Genomic DNA, 19780 nt, shown 5'->3' on the forward strand with positions numbered 1-19780 from the left:
ACAACACCATCAACCAACAGAATTTTATCAATATTTACAAAACACTCCACCCAACACCAGAATACACATTCTTTTTAAGTGCCTACAGAACATATACCAAGATAGACCACCATATCCTGGACATATACAAACTTCAACAAATTTTAAAGATCATAATGAGGTATCACTACACACCTATTAGAATGGCTAAAATAAAAAACAGAGACAGTATCAAACACTGGTAAGGATGCAGAGAAAGCGGATCTCTCCTCCACTACTAGCGGGAATGTAAAATGGTACAGATACTGTGGAAAATAGTTTGGCAGTTTCTTAAAAAACTGAAAACTTACCATATGACACAATAATCACACTCCTGGGCATTTATCCCAGGGAAATGAAAACAAATGTTCACACAAAAACCTGCTTACAATTGCTCACAGCAGCTTTATTTGTAATAGCCTCAAAGCAGAAACAATCAAGATGTCCCTTGGTTACAGAAACTGTGGTACATCCATACCATGGAACATTCATACTCAGCAGTGAAAAAAAAAATGAACTACTGATACATATAACAACTTGCATGAACATCAAGGGAATTACGCTGAGTGGAAAAAAGCCAATCTCAAAAGGTCATATATTCCAAGATTCTATTTATTCTTCTATTCATAGAGATACAGAAAAGATTAACAGTTGCTACAGCTTAGGAATGGTGAGGGGGAAGGAGATGGGTGTGACTATAAAGGGGTAACATGAGGGAGATCTTTGTGGTGATGGAATAGTTCTGTATCTTGATTATGGTTACAGGGATAAAATGACAGAACTACAGACACACATTGTCCAATGTTAATTTTTTGGTTTTGATATTGTACTACAGTATGTAAGATGTAATCAGCATTGGGGGAAACTGGATGAAGAAAACAGGGGACCTCTCTAAACTATAACTGCAAGTTAAAAAACCACACGCACATCTGAATAGCCCAAGTTTTGTTTGTTTGATCCCTTCTCCTCTCTTCTTAGAAAGGTAATATGAACCACACAACTTCATCCTCTGGACACTATTACTGGACTGGGGTGAGAGGAACCAACCTATAAGTGAGACTGAGCCAATCAGGTTCACTGTGTTCAGGATTTGAACTGAAAGACAGAGACTGGCCATCCACGAAGGCTCCATAGCAAAAAAGTCCAGTGACAAGATGAAAACTGGTCCCTGGCAAGTCCAAGTCAGTCGAGGTCTCGAGGCAAGTAGCAGAAACTGTCAGGCTCCCTGTCTGTGACAATGCCTATTGAGAGAATATTCCCTTTTAAAACTAATCTGGGTGGTGAATGGTTTCTGCTTCTTGCAACCACTGATCCTGACTAAAACATATGCTTTGGAAAGGCAGATAAAAAGGTAAGGGAGATTTTTCTGCATCGTAATTTGCTATGGCCCTGTCCCTACACTCCTAAAGTTTAAGACAGCTATCATTTAAACAATTTAATCCTCATCTCTACTTCATCTGACTCACCCAAGTCAGTGAGACTAGAGTTGAAAGGGATGGAAATTGTGTCAGGTCTCTACTAAGGATGGTAACAAGATGAGTCCATGTGTACTAGATACTCAAGCAGTCTACCAGAACTATGGCTTCCATCCACAGAGTGTTTCAAAGTTAAGTGTAGGGATCTGGAATTTAAGGGTAGAAAGGAAGGTCCTCTTGGATACAAGTACACAAATAATCTGGAGATTGGAATTCATTCATTCATCTTTATAAGCCTTTATTTATTTATTGGAGGGGACTGGAGGTATACGATGTGCAAAGGAATTTCTATCTCTCAGGACCAAGGGCGAGGACCCTACCTACTGACTCAGACCCAGCCAAGAGTCCCTCCATGACAGCAGCAATCACTCTAGGTCTGATGGGAAGTAAATTGAAAAGGGTCACATGAAGGCCAAGCCACCATCTCCTCACCTCCTGGGCTAATCTCCACCTCTGGTCTCCCATCTCAGAACCCAGCACAATGCAGAGAAGAACAGACACTGGCGACAGACTGCCTAGGTTCCAGTCCTGCTTCTGCCATTTCCTGCTGTGTGACTTCTCTGTGCCTCAGTTTCCTCACCTGTAAAAATGGAATTACCGTACCCACCTCATGGTACCAGGCATCAGTGAGATGATCACTGGCTTTACCGCAATATCTTTGCTTCTATTTTCTGTGCCACTTCATTGGGTGGTTACCAGAATAAACACGAGAAGTCAAGTGAAAAGAAGTTGAAGCAATCCACAGTTTTTTGTTTTTTAATTGTTTTTGCTAACATAAGAACAAAACCGTCACAGCGGCTCAGCTCTATAAACCATCCAGCCCACGACTGTTCTAGTGGTGGGGCCAAGAATAGACAGAAGGTCTTCCTCCATCAGTGACCTCTTCTCAAAGCACAAGGACATCTTCCATAGGGCATTAACATGCATCTGTCATCCAAGAATTTTAACTAAAGGCTTCTTGATCCTTCTCCATTTTCGGCTAGTAGTATTACCTTCTGAGGTTATGGACTCCAGGTCTGCTATATGATAGGTAGAAGAAAGCTTCCGTTTACATTTCAAGAAGTGTGGTTGGAGAAGCAGCATAGAACTGGAGAACACGACTCAAGAGACTTCAACCACTTCCCGTGTTAGCCTGTCCCTCCAAGGTGAAGAAGAACCAACGTTCTCACAACTCCCCTTCTCCAGTTTTGGCGTTCTTCAAGGTGTATAACCCAAGCCTTAGGAAGTCATCCACGGGAAGCATACTGGGATTTACACAAAAGCAGGACAATGCGTTAGTTTTTCCTTTGGCCCCAGCACACACCGGGCCAGCATCATTCAGGAGCGGCCCCTCCAGCGCTGTCTAGGCTGCACTCTTAAGTCTGAATAGGTTGTTCAGGACCCTCTGCCTGTCCTACATCATTCCTAAAAGCTTCACACAGTCTCACACAGTCTTACTGTCCTCGGTTCCTGTTGGTGTGTTATTATCCTACCTGTAAAGTTATCAAACTCCTGACCCACGGATGCCTCTTTCAGATTTCATATCTTCCTCAAACTTACTAAATGCCTCCTGAATTTCAGAAAGCAGTTACCTACCAGCTAACGCGAGAATGCAGCCTAATTCTATGTGAATCACTGCTGAGACCACCTCTGCAGGAGGTCAGGGAGAGAGAGTATGGTGTTTAAGATGCCCTCTCCAATCTTATCACATACATCCCCCTGGCCCTGCTTGCAGCACTCTAATCTGCCTGAGACTCCTGCACACTGTACACTTCTTCGTGGCTGCTATTCACACTGGCAGGTGAGGTTCCTGGATTGAACACAGGTGGCTTGATTTGGATACATGCTGCACCATGGGTCAGGACCCTGCAACACAATTCGAGCCATGGCATGTGGCTCGAATCTTTGGGCCCTCCCTGCCTACAGATACTGAACAGAGTCACATTTGGGTTGCCTTACTTATCACCTTGACTGGAAACATTCTAGGGTATGGAAGGGAAGGGCGCCTGCTCTGGAAGATAGGTTCTAAGCCAAATCTAAAACTACCTTTGCACACAAGTATTGTGAGGAGGTAAGGAGGGGCTCAGAGCTCCATCTTCAGTGATCACTTCTCCAAGGACCTCCACCTCCAAGGGTTCAGGCTGGTACCAAGAGCCCTGCATAGTAGTGTCAATGCCAATAATCTTCCCACTTCTATGCAAAAGGACAAAAAGTTGCATGGAATAGAAACACAAACAGAGAAATGTGGCCTTTGTCGTCTTGATGCCTAAGCTTTCTGGATGGCCAAGATGTTAACTTAGCTGGGTGTCCCTATTTCTGTTCCAGACCCTGGAGACAGAAATTTTAGCGGCTGGGTTTACTTCCTTCTGACTTGGCAAATTCTTCTTCTCATCTCCAGTTGCATCAAGAGTTCCTTAGGTACTAGATGCAAAGCCTCAAGCCCAAATCATTTTCACCACAGGACTTACTTGCATGCCCCTCAAGCCACTTCACTTGCTGTACCATTTCTCTTCTTTAGCCTTTCTGGACCTGCAGGCTTTCTGGATACAGTAACTGCCCAAAGCATGATGAAAAAAAGAAAAGGGCCAGCTTTTACCTCCTGGCAACTGCTGCTCCCCACATCTACAGTGGCCAAAAGGACTGAAAGATGACAGCCCAGTTCTCTTTGCCCTATCGTGGGTTTGAAATCAGGAGTTCCCAGGTCTCAGCAGGCTAGTTGTATCTAACATCGTTCCTAAGAGGGAGCTGCATGGGGAGCACTCTCCCACGGCTGCTCAGTGAGGCCAACAGCGATGTCCAAAACGCCCTCTGGCACTGAATGACCGGCTGGTGGGCCAAGATGATCCCAGTCCTCAGCAAAGGGCTCTCAATTCTCACTCCCACAGCCCCACACCACACGGACGTCTCCTCCCAACTTGGCACAGGGGCAGCACAGACGTCCAGGAGGAACTCCTTTATTAAATGCAGTGAGCGGTCCAACAATGCTCCTTGGCTAGTGCTGGGGAAGAAGTGCCTCTGATCCATGCACAGCCAGATCTGCTGAGGAGCCGGGGATTCTGTAGATGCTGGAAGACAATGCTCCCCTTGCTGGCACCATACCACCTAGCCTAATGGTTTCACAAGACCCAGAGGCCCAACCCTGAAGACAGCTGGTGGGGAGGCAAAAACGACTGTCTTAAAGAGGTCTTCAGACAAGTGGACAGCTCAGCAGGACAGCACGTGCCCAGGGCTCACTGTGCAGCAGCCATCATGAACCTGGTAAAGGACGTATCACAGCATTTTCAGGGCGCTGGAGGCAGGCGCTGTAGTAGGAGAGGTAGTGAACAAGAGTCAAAACCTTGCCAGGTTAACACATTCAGACCCTCTGACCCAATCATCCCACTCCTGAGAATTTATTCCAAAGAAGTAATTCTTGATAGGGAAAAAGCTGGATGCACAAGGACATGTATTCTAGCAGCCAAGTGGTTAATAGAACATGGACTCTGGAGCCACAGAGCCACCTCTACCACTTTTTAGGGAAAGTGATAACTGACTTATGTTCTCTGAGCCTCCTTTTTCTCATCTGTAAGATACATATGAAAGCACCTACTCCCCAGGGTTGTGAGATTAAATGAGACAATCCACATAAAGCACCTAGAGTATAATATGTGTTCAAATACAAAGGTTAGCTCTTATTATTATGCATGAAAACAATGCAGGGAAAAGGACACAGGTGAATTGTTAAGGGTGATAAGAGTTGAAAGGAAGTTTTCCATGATTGCTCCGACAATATCATTTTTTCAGATCTTGTCAATTTTTTAGGTATTGTGGAGGATGCCATAATTGTTGAGCCCTGCAGCTTAGGAAGAAGGAAGCAAGGTAGAGAGAGTTGGCCTTTTTCCACCAAGGTTTTCCCCACTTGTCTAGATTTCATCTTTGGAAAACTAAGAAGTCTCTAAGAATGCAGGAAAGTGGGGAGGACAGAGGGCACAGGAGAGGAGGAATGAAGAAGGGTCTGACAATCAAAACTTGACAGGATTCGCCTCCCACTTGCTCACCCTGCTCAAAGGCAGGGCTGTGCACAGATGACTGCTCTGTCCTGATTAGGAGTACACCTGAGAGCAAGCCCACTCTCCCAGGGGCTGCTACAAAGGTTGGACAGCTAGAGGGGCTGCCTGCCAGCCTGACAAGGTCATGGTGTGGCCAGAGGTGTCCACAGTATGGACAGAGAGGAGAAAGACCTTGTGACCACAGGCAAGGAGTCCATTCTCAGGACTCTGAGGCAGGACATCAGAGACAACATGGTCTCTGTCCCTCCCCTTCCTCCTGCAGCTTCTCAGCTGTAAGGAGTATATAACAGTCCAGTTCCATAAAGGAAACACACAGTAAATATTCATCAGTGCCAGAAACAAAACAGATAATTAAGTGCTTGCACAGACCTTAGAAGTCTAACCAGTGTTTACAATCTTCTTTTCAAATTCATTCTATCCATAAATATTGCAGTATGTAACCCCCAAATAAAAAAGGATTATTCTTTTCAAACTTAAACACCACTATCACACATAAGAAGGTTAGCAATTCCCTAATATCAATAATTATCCAGTGTTCAAATTTCCAATTATCTCATAAATATCATAAATGGGTGGTTTGTTTCTCAACCTCTAAAAATTCATCTTCTCAAAAGTTGAGGAAATTCTGAGACAACCCCTACTGATCCCACCACCAAAACAATCACTGACTTAGACCAACTTCTTCACTAGACTAGATGAGAAAACAAAAGCCCGGAGAGGCTAGTGATTTGCCCAGGGTCACAGAGCTGGATGAAGACAGAGGGCTGACCCATAGCCCAGTGCTCTCCCTGATATCATGCTCTCTGGCGGTCTGGACCCTGAGGTAACTGTTAGAAGCTTTCGAGGGGCCGGCCCTGTGGCTTAGCGGTTAAGTGCGTACGCTCTGCTACTGGCGGCCCAGGTTCAGATCCCGGGCATGCACTGAAGCACCGCTTCTCTGGCCATGCTGAGGCAGCGTGCCACATACAGCAACGAGAAGGATGTGCAACTATGATGTACAACTATCTACTGGGGCTTTGGGGAGAAAAAGGGTAAAAAGAAAAGGAGGAGGATTGGCAATAGATATTAGCTCAGGGCCGGTCTTCCTCAGCAAAAAGAGGAGGATTGGCATGGATGTTAGCTCAGGGCTGATCTTCCTCAAAAAAAAAAGAAGCTTTTGAGTCAGCAAGTCTTAATCTAATAATACCGCCTTCGTCTGTAAGAAGAGAATCACTACTAGAACCCTCCTAGTAATTATACACCCATTTTACTGAGACAAAAACTAAGCTCTTGAGTTAATACCGTCAGGTAGAAGTCAGATCTTGATCTTTACGCTGTGCTTCAGTTTAGCCGTGGAAAAGGATTCTCAATGACCTCTACTCTCTTCTCAACACTAACTAGCTTCCCCAGGCCACAGCATGCTGAAGAGGACCACCTAACAGAGGATGAAGGTACCCCACAGTGGGGATCTATGTTCTAGCTGCACATCAGTGTGGCATCAGCAAAGGTTAAGACTCCCTGAAAACAGGCCCAAATGGCTTTCTAGGTCACTTCCATCAAACCATCAAGCAACTGATAATTTCTGTGCTATACAAATGTTTTAGAATATGAAAAAAAAAATTAAAATGCTTCCCATTTCATTCTATAAAGATAGAATTACCCCTTTTATACAAGTGGACAAGGAAAGCACACACACACAAAAGCAGGGGCAGACGAAAGAAAACTATAGGCCAATCTCCCGAATACACACAGAGGCCAAAATCCTAAGTAAAATAAAAGCAAATCAAAAGAGTAGATACGCTTTTCCTCTGAAACGCCTGGCTTCTTTCTTTTTTTTTGTTTTGTTCTCTCATTTCCTATCTGAATAAAAATAAATTTGAGCATGTGCAAAAAAATCAGAATAGGACATACTGAACAAGTTACTGAATCAGAATTTAGACAGTTTGATATTAGGCAATCTATTAAAGTAACTCCTTGTTTTAACTGATATCCTCATTCGTCTCATTTGATTCCAAAAGGGCAATGGACAAAATTCAAAACCCATTACTTATCAAGAGAAAGGAAAAGAATGAAGATGATCCTAGCAAGCTAGAAATACAATTGATACTTCCTTAACTTGAGGACCTGCGTTATCAAACAATAATATAAAGCTAGTGTAGAAACAGGTCAAGGGTACAGAACAGGCCTACATGTGTACAATATCTAGAATGTGAGGGCCGGCCCGGTGGCTTAGCGGTTAAGTGCACGCGCTCTGCTGCTGGCGGCCCGGGGTTCGGATCCCGGGCGTGCACGGATGCACCGCTTCTCCGGCCATGCTGAGGCCGCGTCCCACATACAGCAACTAGAAGGGTGTGCAGCTATGACATACAACTATCTGCTGGGGCTTTGGGGGAAAAAATTAAGAAATAAAATCTTTAGAATGTGAGAGCAGAGGATTCCAAATGAATGAAGGAATGGAGTCATCAATAAAGTTGGAACCTTACCTCACTTAGCATATAAAAATAAATTCCAAGGGGACTGAAAAACTAAAGGTAAACAAACCAAAGCATTATAAGACACCACAAACACAGTTTTAGTATGATGGGATGATGGGAAAGCTCTGGAGATGCATGATGGTGACTGTTGCATAACAACGTGAATGTACTTAATGCCACTGAACTGTAAGCCTAAAAAAGGATAAAATGGTAAATTGTACGTATGTATATTTTACCATAATTTTAAAAATATATAAAAAAAGAAAGAATAAAAATATGCTTGCAATGGGAAGAGCTTTCTTAAGACACAAAACCTTGGAGCCATATAAAGGGAAAAATTTGAAGATTTTACTATATAAAAATTTTTAATGTTGGTATCATAAAAGATCCTGAAACAAAAGTTAAAAGACAAGCACTTAGGGCCAGCCCCGTGGCCTAGTGGTTCAAGTTTGGTGTGCTCTGCTTTGGTGGCCCAGGTTCACATGTTTGGATCCCAGGTGCGGACCTACACCACTTGTCAGCCATGCTGTGGTGGCGACCCATGTACAAAAACAAAAAATAGAGGAAGATTGGCACAGATGTTAGCTCAGGGTGAATCTTCAAGCTAAAAAAGAGGAAGACTGGCAACGATGTTAGCTCAGGGGGCGAATCTTCCTCAGCAAAAAAAAAAAAGAAAAAAAAAGACAAGCACTTAATACTTCAATAGAAAGAAAGAAAAAGAAGATAAGCAACTGACTGGAATAAAGTATATGTAACTTGTATAATAGATAAAGGATTAACATCTGAATATATAAAGCTGCTGTAAATCAAGTAAATAGATACAGAATATAACAAGTAATTCATAAAAGAAGACACACAACCTCATAAGTAATCAGGAAAATGCACATTAAAACAACTTCATTTTTCACCCATCACATTAATAAAATTAAAAATACTGATCTCCACAATTGACAAAGGTGTAAGAACACAGGTATTCTCATCACTGTGGCTTGGACTATAAATCAGCAGAACCTTTTGAAAGGCAATTAGTCAGCAGCTAGCAGACGTTAGATGCACATACCCCCCACTTACTGGTCTCTAGTCTGTAGACATCTCCCAGAGGTACACAAACACCATGAACAGGAGTGTTCACTGCACCATTATTTATGCTATCAAAAAACAAAACATAACAAACTTTCCATCTAACAGGAGGTGGTGAAACACGCTTCTGTACATCCCCCAGTGAAATACTAGGCCATTGACAACAAACAGATAGGTCTCTATGTAACCAACAGGGAAACATGTCACAGTTTTGTAAACAAAGACTAGTTACAAAATAATCCATATTCTGTGATCCCATTTTTGTCAAAAAATAAAATACTTTGTATAGAAAGAAAAATCTAGACAAATGCATATCAAGCTACTAACAGCAGATATCATCTCTGGGAGTCATATCATAGGAAATTTTCACTTTCTAAATTGCATTATTTCTGTAATGTTTGAATTAGTGTAATCACTTTTGTAATTGAAAAAATGAGAAATAAAATAAATAAGAACACCTCTGCCTCTCTGCAAAAAGGCAGGGAGGGGTAGCTATGATCCCAATGAATGCCGGGTAACAATCTCTGTGCAGTATTTTCCCCTGAAGAGGAAGAGGCACAAGAGCTTCTGGGACTGCTGGGAACTGCCACCTGCCAACAGTACCCAGCCCCCGAGTTCCTGGCCAGGGTTGGTGTGGAGGGAATGACGGAACAGAGCCAGGCCGTCAGTCACGGCAGCCGGCACAGCACCTTGCCCCACACAGCAAGGCCGTGGCTGAAACAGAAGACACTGAAGGAAAGCACACTCAATACTAGACTCAAACTATTTTTTTCTTTAACCTCTGATCTTTGGGTGGCTCTCCGATTACCACTTTAAGATGAGAAACACTCTACTTAAAAAGGTCATAACAGAAATCAGATCAGCTAGGAGGAATTGATGGTGACTTCCTGGGTAAGAGCTATAAAAACCTAGTTGTACCCTAAAAAGACAGCAATGAATGCCAAGATCTGGAATGGCACAATGCTGGAAAACTGTTGGTCAAAGAAGAGTATTAGCCAACTAGCCTCCACAACCACCTCTGAATGATGAAACCAAGAATGAGAGGAGAAAAGGAATGGAGAGGGAAAGTAAACAAAAATATTAAATACTAGGCACGGCTACACACTTGAACATATTTACATATTTAATCCTCACAACAACCCAGGGAGTGTTACAGAAAAAGAGACTCAAAGAGGTCCACAACTTGCTCAGTTACAAAGCTACAAACCCCCAAGTCTGGTCTGCCTACAAGTCCAGTGCACTGGCAGCAACTCCAATCAGACAGTCAGCCGGCCCCCAACTTCCCAATATGGAGCCCATGTCCTCGGTTTTCCCAGGCAGACTCACCTGTGAGCTGGAGGGCAGTGCCTGGGAGGTGGGCTCCTCTGACAGGGCTGCTCCTGAGCCCACGGGGCTCAGCGTGGTGATTCGGCTCGGCTGGCCACGTAGTGTCAAAGTAATGGTGGTGGGGACCTTCAAGCCTGAGGGAGAGAGGAAAGTAGGTTTTGTCACAGACTCCACTTTCCTTTCCTAGAGAGTTTCTTCCTCATATAACACACCCCCCCTCAGCCTCCCGCCTCAGCGTCCTCCCCAGCTGGGTCAGCTACGCCCTATCAGTCAGTCTGAAAGGCAGCAGGAAACAGTGTGCACTCTCTCAACCTCTCTGGGGGATGGACCCACACAACTGAATCCGAGGGTCAATGCCAGGACCCTTTGGGGTTGGGTTCAACATCATACCTTGCCCATGTGAGATGGGAAAGTCCTGATGGAAGACCCCATATCTGGGAGTCCCCACGGTTCTCATGAGAGACTCACCTGATGCTTGGTTAGAGATCTGAGCCAGGCCAGGGAGGCTGCTTGCCAACTTAGCGAGGCCCCCATTGGTCAGCAGCTGGTGGATGGCTGTGGGCTTCCCACCAGGAGTGGCACCCAAGGAGGAGAGAGTGGTGGCCACAGGAATGGTACGGACAATGGTGCTGGTGCCCGTGGTGATGGCACTCAGGCTCTGCATGGGGGTGGGCAACTTCACACTGGTGGCCTGTGGGACACACAAGCCCAGTTGATCAGAAGCTGTTGCCCAACAGCAACGTTCGAGTGTGGAGGGCCCACAGCATATTATTAAGGGCTACCATGTGTCGAGTGCCTACTACATGCAAGATACTCTTCCAGGCATTTTCCATATATTATCTTATTTAATCCTCAAAACAACTCTGTGAGGGTGGTACTATTATTATTCTCATTTTACACACAAGGAAACAAAGATATAGAGAGGTCAAGAAACTTGCTCAAGGTCACACAACAAGTGATGGAGCCTTAACCTTCGGTAGCTCCCAGGTGTGAAGTCAGAAGGCTGTTTGTTCTTGACCCAGAGTCCAGACCCAGTCACCCTGCCAAAACCAACTACGCTGAGGAGGCCTCCTCCCCACACCTGCCCAGCCCAGTGGAAGGCAGATGTGCACCTGTGGGGCTGGCCCTGGGGAGGAATTTGCTGGGAGGCCAGAGGTCTTGCTGCTGATATCCTGCAAGCTGAAGCTGAGACCTTGGAGGAGGCTGCTGGCTGGCGTGGCCCCTAGGAGAGGACATAACAGACATCAGCACAGGCTCAGTCACTTACCCCAGGAGCAGCCACGCCCGCACCCTGACCAACCAACCCGGACACCAGTCTCCCTCCCTCGGACATTGCCAGTGCTCGCAAAAAGATGCCAGGAAGGGCTCCCCAGGCACGTGAGCTGGATGCCCACATGAGGAAAGGTACTACGCCAGACACATTGCCTTAGATTTGCTCGGCACTTCCCAACCTGCTCCAAATCACCTGACACTTTGGACAGTTTTGAACCCCACTTCTCAGAAATCTAAATTCTCTCCTTTCTTTTCAAGGAAAAGGAAGGACTTTTTAAGCCAAAAGAATCCCAAATATACTTCACTTTATACACAGTCCAGTGGCCTCAAAGCAGAGAGAAAGGTCTTCTTGCAGAAGAAGAGCATCTGCAGTGCCTTAGTCCTGCTGGACTCAGGCAACCAGCCCTTCAGTGTAGGGCTGGGGGTGGAGACAGTGAGGAGACAAGCACAGGCAGAAAAACGTCTCATTTTTCTAATGCCCAGTATAGCACCATTTCCAGTTTTACTCAATCAGATGTGCTTAAAAACACCAAAATGAAACACAATACACATCTCCCACCAGCTATTTCTCCACCTTATATATAGACTGGGATATTTAGTCACTATAGATATTAAGGCCAAGAACTCCCCCAACTCAAAGCTAACTCCAGCTTCGTGTCAAGCCTCTATAACAGGCCTGAGACCCAGAGGAGCACTCTCCAGATTCAGCTCCAGGGATGCTTTCCCAGGCCCACCCTCCAGCTGCAGCCCAAAAAGCCTCTGCTGGGAGGCAGGAAATGCTGGGCTACCAGTTACCTGGGAGGGAGCTGCCAGGAGAGGTGGCCACCAGGCGGCTCTGGAGTGTGTGCAGGGCACTGGGCGTGGTGCTGCTGGAGCCCACTGAGGAGGCTGGGCTGGCTGACAGTCCTCCTTCAGAAGCATTTGACCTGGAGACAAAGACAGGATCTCCATTATCCAAAGGTCGGAAAGCAGCAGACCCTGGCAACAAAGGGAGGGTGCAAAGTCGGGCCCAGCAAGGCTTTCAGCAATAGACACAAGGCTAGAACCTTCGGTTTCTCCATCCCACCTTCTGAATCCGGCCTCTAGTCCTTCTAAAAGTCAAGCCGAAAGCACCGACTTCAGGCCTTGAAGCAAGAGCTACGGGTTGCTTTGCAAGCTCTAAGTAAAAATGAACTGTGAGCTGACCCAAAAGAAAGACAAAGAAGACTTCCCACTCAGAAAGAAGTCACATTCCCAAAACTGACAGAATCCAGAATCCACCATCTTCCAAAGCACTAAACAGACCGAAGAAAAGGTGAAGAGAAACAAGAGAACAGGGCCAAACAGACCAAGAAAGACTCACTTAGTTGTGGAGAGCAGCCCTGGGAGCTCCTTGGCCCCTGCTGAAGCTTGCCCCAGTGTCATGGTGACTGGCTTCCCTCCCGTGGCTGCAAAACATAAAACCCCAAGGTCACCAGTCAGTCCTGTGTGGCCCCTACCTTTCAGGGTCCACAGCCCAGGCTAAATGCAAGATATTATGGACAAAGACTGGAAGACAAAAAATGAAGAATAATGACATTAGAGTTGGGAGAATTGGGATAATTTCTTCCTTCTACTTCTAAGCTTTCTGTAATATTTTATCTTTAATTGAAACCGAAAATAAACAAAACATATGATGCTTTGAATGACCCCACAGCTTCCTCTGATCCTCGTTCTGCCGCTCTGATCCTCGTTCTGCTGCCCTGATCCTAGTTCAAATCAGGTCACTGCCCACTTTCCTCCATGTACAACCTCGTGCCCTCCTCACACTAGGCACCTCCTACAGTGAAGTTGAGGCTGAGCCACCCAGCAAGAGCCACCAAGAGGGCAAGGCTCTGTGCCCTGGGAGAGCTCAGTCAGTTTTCAGCTAAACAGGCCAAGAGAAACTCACCTTCTGGAGCTCCTCCTTGGGAAGGAGTACAAGGCCCTCCAGCTGTGTCCCCTTGGGAGACAAGGGACACCTTGATCTTCGGTCGCTTAGAGGTCTTACTGCCAGGAAGAGGACTGGAGGGATGGTGCCGCTTCAGCTGGGCCCTAAGATCCTCTTTCTCTGCTTCCTCCGTTTGTTCTGATGAAATGGGAACTAAAAGATAGAGCTGAGGTGAGGTCCTTCACAATCCGAAAGAGCCCGACAGACACTGACAGCCAGCACCAGCATGGGCATGGCTATGTGTGGGAACACACAGAACCATCCTACATAAGAAGTCACACATCAAAAGAGACTGCCAATGCCGCAGGCCCACCTCACTCAGGCCCCACCTGTGGTGGAACTCCACCTTGTCCCTCTCAGACGATCACTCCATCCCCATCTCTAACCCTGTCCCGGAGTCGGAAGGAAGGGGGCTCTGAGTTGGGGGGAACAAAAAATAAGGAGAAGACACCCTGACCCTGCCTAGCAAAAGCCAATCCAAAAACAGAGGACTCCCCACAGTAGATCTAGACAGCTTTTCCCGGACTCAAAGAATGTGATAACCTTCCTGTTACAAGCCCTCCTCCACATCACACAGCTGGAGGACATTAAACATTCTACGAAGAAGCCTGGAGGGGCAGGCTACCCAGTCCTCTCTAAAAGGGAGATTTTCACAAGGCTCTGCGAGTCCCACCCTGCCCTAAGAGCCTAAGGTTGAGGGTTTGCTTGCCAAATGGAGGCAAAGAGAAGGATTATCACCAGGACTTAAGGCTGGCTTTGAGTAGCTACTAGGCAAGGGAACACCTTAGCCAAGATAACTTTACAGCTCCTGCCCCAAAATAAGAGGGCAACAGTGGCCCATGTCACAGCCTAGTCCCCAGGTCATTTTACCAGTACAGAGAAAGGCTATCTGTTCACACATGGGCTTCCCCCTCCACTGAATCAATCAGACTCATGCTGCACATAGCCAAGCCTCTTGGACTCAAGTTATCTTTCAGGCTTCCTCACAGATCGCCTCCTCTTTAAACCCAGGAGCCCACTCCAGTCCCTCTTCTTAGCATAGGCAATCAGGGGTAGGGTGGGGAGGAAGGCAGCAGTCACACATGGATTGGGGGGGTCCTGGTACAGGGCCACAGGGAGCTATTCCAGACCACAGTCAGGGCATAACCAGCTGGAAGGATTGCTTAGGGAATAAATGCATTGACTAAAATCAGAGTTGGAAGGAGGGTAAAAGGAAAAGGAGTTACAGGTTTTATGCTGATAAGTGGCTGGTGTGTGCTTGCAGCGGCCAGGATGGAAACAGGAAGCCAAAGGCAGGGAGAAAAACACACAAGGAAACTCAGGCTCACAGGCAATGGGCCATAGGCAAAAACAGGAGAAGCAGAGCCAAGAAGCAGAATAAGAGACAAAAAGAGAAAAACACCATGAGAGGCAAAGAGAAAGAATGGAGAAAAAGCAAAGACCATGGAGTAAGCAAAAAGAGTCAGTGAAAAAAAGAATCAGAAGATAGAAAAAGGCAGAAAAGAACAAGAAGAAACCAGAGACGAATGAGAGGCAGGGATGGGGGGAAAATAAGACGGAGAAGGGGAGAGAAGCAGAGAGCAGAGGGTGAAAGTTGAGAGAAAGAACGATACTCACCAAAGAGACAGGAGGAGGTACCGGGAGGAAGAGCTTTCCTCACCAGCATATTTTGTTTCAGAAAAGCAGCAAACTGTGCTGGAATGAATCAGAAAGAATTACAGAATCACAGCCAGCCAGAGAAAGGAGAAAAAGAGAGGGAGTTAGAAAAAGATATGAAAGTGTTCTAGAAAACGGTCAATAGGGGCTTTTTCTGGAATTATTGCATGGATTTGAAATCTGACTCTGCCACTTACTAGCTCCATAGAATCATCTATAAATTGAAAATAAAAAATGTACCTGCCTCATTAGGCCATTGCCAAGATTCAATGAGCAACAACAAATCAAGCGCCAAGAAGAGGATGTAGCACGTAGTAAAGGCTCCATAAATGTTAGCTATTATCATCCCCCTGCCCACGAGCTCTGCCACAGCCAGGGCACAGCGGCTGCTGCTCTCCCCCATGACACTCTGGATCCCGTTTCAAATTCAGCTCACCAATCTGCCTTCCAGAACTCCTTAGATTCTCGACTAATTATCCCCTCCAGAAGCATGGCAGACTGACTCTCTCTTCCTCAAAAGCCTAAGGGGACACCGCCCATCGGGAACTTGGCTCTGGCCACCACTTCAGAAGATCCAGGTCACAGAGCATCCACATGGACCCTAGGGGCCTGGCCTCTTTTATGCCTTCACCAATCCACTGACACTTCTGCTCCTTGTTAGCTCCACTCTTAAGGTCAACCTCTAAGAGGCGTGGGTTTAGGTTGCGACCCTTTGGCTCCATTAAAACAAACACAGGGGAAGCGAGCAGATCAGCCTCCTGTCACCTCCACATCTCTCTACTTGACAGCCAGCTCTGGCTGCTGCCACTTCCCAGGCACATGAGAACCCCAGACGACACACGCTCCTGGACACATCATCAAACACCAATGCCCAAGAGGCCTCACCTCAGGGCCACCCAAATGGATCAAAGTAGGGGCAGGAGCAGAGCCACTGTTTCTTCTTCTCTCCCTACCCACTGAACTCTCCCTTTTCTTTAGCTTCTTACATAGCACTTGCTGTTCTCCAAACTCTATTTTCAACCATACAAATATTTCCCAGTCTAATCTAAAACCTATCTACAGAGACCCCTGACAAACTTCACTGAAAGTCCCAGTATGGGAATCTTAACTCGTCAAGGGCAAAACAAAAACAGGGTGCGACACCAGTTGAGTGGCCCTAGAATCTGATGAATAAAGCCAATCACGCTGTCCACATGATCTGAAGAGCTCCCCGACTGCAGGAGTGGCTGGACAGGGCCCAGAACAGAAGACGTAGCTTCCCCAATTGGGAGTTAGAAAACAATTTGAGGCTGATATACACGTAGTCAGCTCATGAAGCCTGACTTCCCCAAAACACCAAGACAAAGCTGTAATTAGTAGAATTGTATAGCCCCACTGATGCACAGACCTTTTGTGATGTTTTACCCTTGAAAACAGCCCTTGGTGTTCATTTCAACCTAATTTTGCCTGGACAGAAATGTGGGAAAGGGTGCCTCTCACACGCCCCTGGAAAAAGTTGCAGAGCCCAATACTTTCCAACTGCCACATGACATCAACGGCAGAAGACAGAACCCAAGAGAGGCCACTGGGCCAGGCGCCTATACCTTGCGCTTGTTTGTGGGTCAGCACAGCTTCTGTCCGCTGCACATGTCTCTTCAGCAGCTGAGAGCTCCCGATCTGACTGGGCTTCTGGGCAGAGGTCACTGTGGTCACTTTGGTCTTAGGACTGGAGGTGGGGCTGCTGGACACACTGGAGAGATCCTGAGTAGGGTAAGAAGGACAAGAGCGTAGCCATTGTTGTTTGGATTTGACCATCAATCACCACGTCTCCTTGGAATTCCCTGATCAGGAATTCTCCTCATAGGAACTCAGAGGCCTACAGCACGGGTAAGGCAGAGAGGCATCCCCAGGAAGTGAAGGAACCAACTCTGTGGTCCTGATTCCCCACCAAAAGTGTTCCCTGCCCGCCTGCATTACCTCCGAGCCTGAGGGTGAGGCAGGCAGCTTGGCAGCTGGCGAGGCAGGTCGACTGCCCCGCTCAGGGACCTCAAAGGCCAGGTCTCTGCGGGCCACATCCCGGGGCTTCTTCTTCTTCTCAGCATCCTGATCCCGAGGCTCAGAGCCCACATGCCCCTCAGCGCGAGTGAGCACTCCAGTCAGAAAGTCCACAATCTCATCCTAGTGTAAAGAGAGGCCAAGGCCTCTGAGTCCTCATCTGCAGAACAGCACCCTCCCCAACAGCTGCAACTAAAATTGATTCACCTTGGCTTTGGCATAGGATGTGCCGCCCCCCAGTCCCCTGCCCAAAGCATGGCACAAACCCCAGCCTCAGCCAAAGACCAGCAGAAGCCTGCACCCCAACATCTCTGTAAGGTGGCACCCTGCGGTGGTTGCACCCCACCACTCCTCAAATAAACCCTTTCTCCCCTGACGCTTCACTCACGTCTTAGTTCATTCCTCTCCTTTTCCCTTTTTCTCCCTCTCTCTTTTCCCCTTTTCTTTGCCTATGAACTAGGCCTACCAGTGGCCCCAGTGGATACCTCCTCACCCTTCAGAGCAAAAGACGCTGCTGCCAACAAGATCAAGCCTAAAAGGTTATGGAAAGGCAAGCCTAGGGGCCGACCCTGCGGCTTAGCGGTTAAGTGCGCGCGCTCCGCTACTGGCGGCCTGGGTTCGGATCCCGGGCGCACACTGACGCACCGCTTCTCTGGCCATGCTGAGGCCACGTCCCACATACAGCAACTAGAAGGATGTGCAACTATGACATACAACTATCTACTGGGGCTTTGGGGGAAAAAAAGGAGGAGGATTGGCAATAGATGTTAGCTCAGGGCCGGTCTTCCTCAGCAGAAAGAGGACGATTAGCACGGATGTTAGCTCAGGGCTGATCTTCCTCACAAAAAAAAAAAAACAAAAAAAAAAAGGCAAGCCTAGCCAAGAAAAACACATAAAGCAAGTGTGTACCTGAATACATCTGTCCACCATGCTCTGAGTCAACCCTTCTGATTTCTTCTTTGCTTTGCTTATTCTAAGAGACAAAAAGGAGGAAATTTTTACTTTCTAAACATTCCATGGCATCATATGGTAATAAGAATGGATTTCTCTTCTGTGTTGGTCATTTTCTAGGCCCAGGAAGGAAGACTACAGTAGCCCTCAGGCATCTATCACAACCTATCTGAACCTCAGTTTCCACATCTGCAAAATGGGGAATCATGACACCTCACTCACGGAGTTGTGGGGATTACACAAAATAACGTATGTAAAGAACCAAAGAACACGTGGAAAGGGCCTGGGACTGTACACCCCAGAAGTCCTATACCTGTGGCTTCACAGATAAACTCTATCCAATTGCTAAGACTTCATCTAGACGTCCTCCAACAGAGGCCCAAACCCTGGGATTACTGGTGCTGCTGAAGTAAGATTAGTAGGAGGGGAGGAAAGGTGGTCACAGCATAGTTCTAAAGGAATAAGAGAAAATGACCACAGCCGGCTACATTCCCCTCTTTGAAAGCTAAGCCTTATAACCCCTGGCTTCTGACTGGGGGTCTCAGCAAAGAGAAACAGGGCACCAAGTGACATTCTGAGCCTCAAAACTCAGAGACCCCCAACTGACTGATTGTTGGCTTCTGACCTTGTCTAACACCCTCATTTTACAGATGAGGACAGTGAATCCCAGAAGTTAAGCAGTTTACTCAAGCTTCTTAGCAAAGCAGCCAAGACTAAATTGAGGTCTCCCAATTCTCAGTCCAATGCTCTTGGCACCATGCAAATGTGTCTCAAAAGCAGACTCGCACTATAATTCTCACTAAGGACATTCCTACCTCTCTTACTCCCTCACAGCAACTCAACACATACAATCTATTCTCCTGTCAGAATTACCAAGAAAAACCATGTATTTACAAGAAAACATTGCCTTAAGTATCAAAGAATCAGATACTAGGTCCACAAGAAGCTACAGAATGACAAAGGCCAGAAGGACTTCTCCAAAACATCTTTGGGTAGGAAACTGACAAGACAAGTGGGAGCAGGTACTTGTTTTAAGCTCTCTAGTTAGAGCACACAAATGAAATTAATCTCTAAGATTGAGCACATAAAAAGAAAGAGGCCCAATAAATGACACAACTTCTTTTTCAGTACATTTCATGACAACATAACTAAAAGCCCTACAGGCAGCCAGCCTTGTAAGGGAAGAACGGCCATCTCAATGACTAAAGGTGCCTTTTTAAAACCCCTTCCAAACTTTGACTGTTTACACTCCAAAATATACAAAAGGATGCTTAATACAAATAAAATCTATGTTCACATTCATCCTCAGTAAGGAACAAAATATACAGAAATGCCAACTCCAGGAAAAGCACGATGACAAAGACTATATTTACGGAGTCTCAAAGCATCTTCTCCCCACAAGATAACTACTAATTACTAAGGTAAAAACAGTACCTTTACAGTGGAGAAACCCAGCAGATGCTACCTTAACCGTGTGATCAAGGTGAACATCACCAGTGACAAGACGCATCGACATCATGCACCCCGTGGGGGTGCACG

The 19780-nt window shown here is 46.4% G+C and overlaps 1 protein-coding gene across 6 annotated transcripts in view; it reads right to left on the reverse strand.

The window, feature by feature from the left end:
• Positions 1-397: 397 nt before the first annotated feature.
• The window catches only part of KANSL3 (KAT8 regulatory NSL complex subunit 3), a 43911-nt gene continuing 24528 nt past the window's right edge, over positions 398-19780 (reverse strand). For 4 of the 6 annotated variants that reach the window (XM_004435820.3, XM_087426165.1, XM_087426164.1 and 1 more), the window contains 10 exons: positions 18200-18263; positions 17213-17413; positions 16840-16996; positions 13562-13753; positions 12995-13079; positions 12448-12578; positions 11493-11602; positions 10849-11071; positions 10381-10514; positions 398-4774 (listed from right to left, as the gene is read on the reverse strand). In XM_004435820.3, coding sequence (XP_004435877.2) covers positions 4754-4774; positions 10381-10514; positions 10849-11071; positions 11493-11602; positions 12448-12578; positions 12995-13079; positions 13562-13753; positions 16840-16996; positions 17213-17413; positions 18200-18263 — 1318 coding nt within the window. In that variant the 3' untranslated portion in view covers positions 398-4753. Of the gene's footprint in view, positions 4775-10380; positions 10515-10848; positions 11072-11492; positions 11603-12447; positions 12579-12994; positions 13080-13561; positions 13754-15217; positions 15296-16839; positions 16997-17212; positions 17414-18199; positions 18264-19780 lie in introns of those variants that run through there. The other 2 variants (XM_014791640.2, XM_087426167.1) reach the window with 2 other exon arrangements.

The sequence above is a fragment of the Ceratotherium simum genome, chromosome 40 (assembly GCF_057802395.1).
Source record: "Ceratotherium simum simum isolate JZ-2026a chromosome 40, ASM5780239v1, whole genome shotgun sequence".
Taxonomy (NCBI): Eukaryota; Metazoa; Chordata; class Mammalia; order Perissodactyla; family Rhinocerotidae; genus Ceratotherium; species Ceratotherium simum.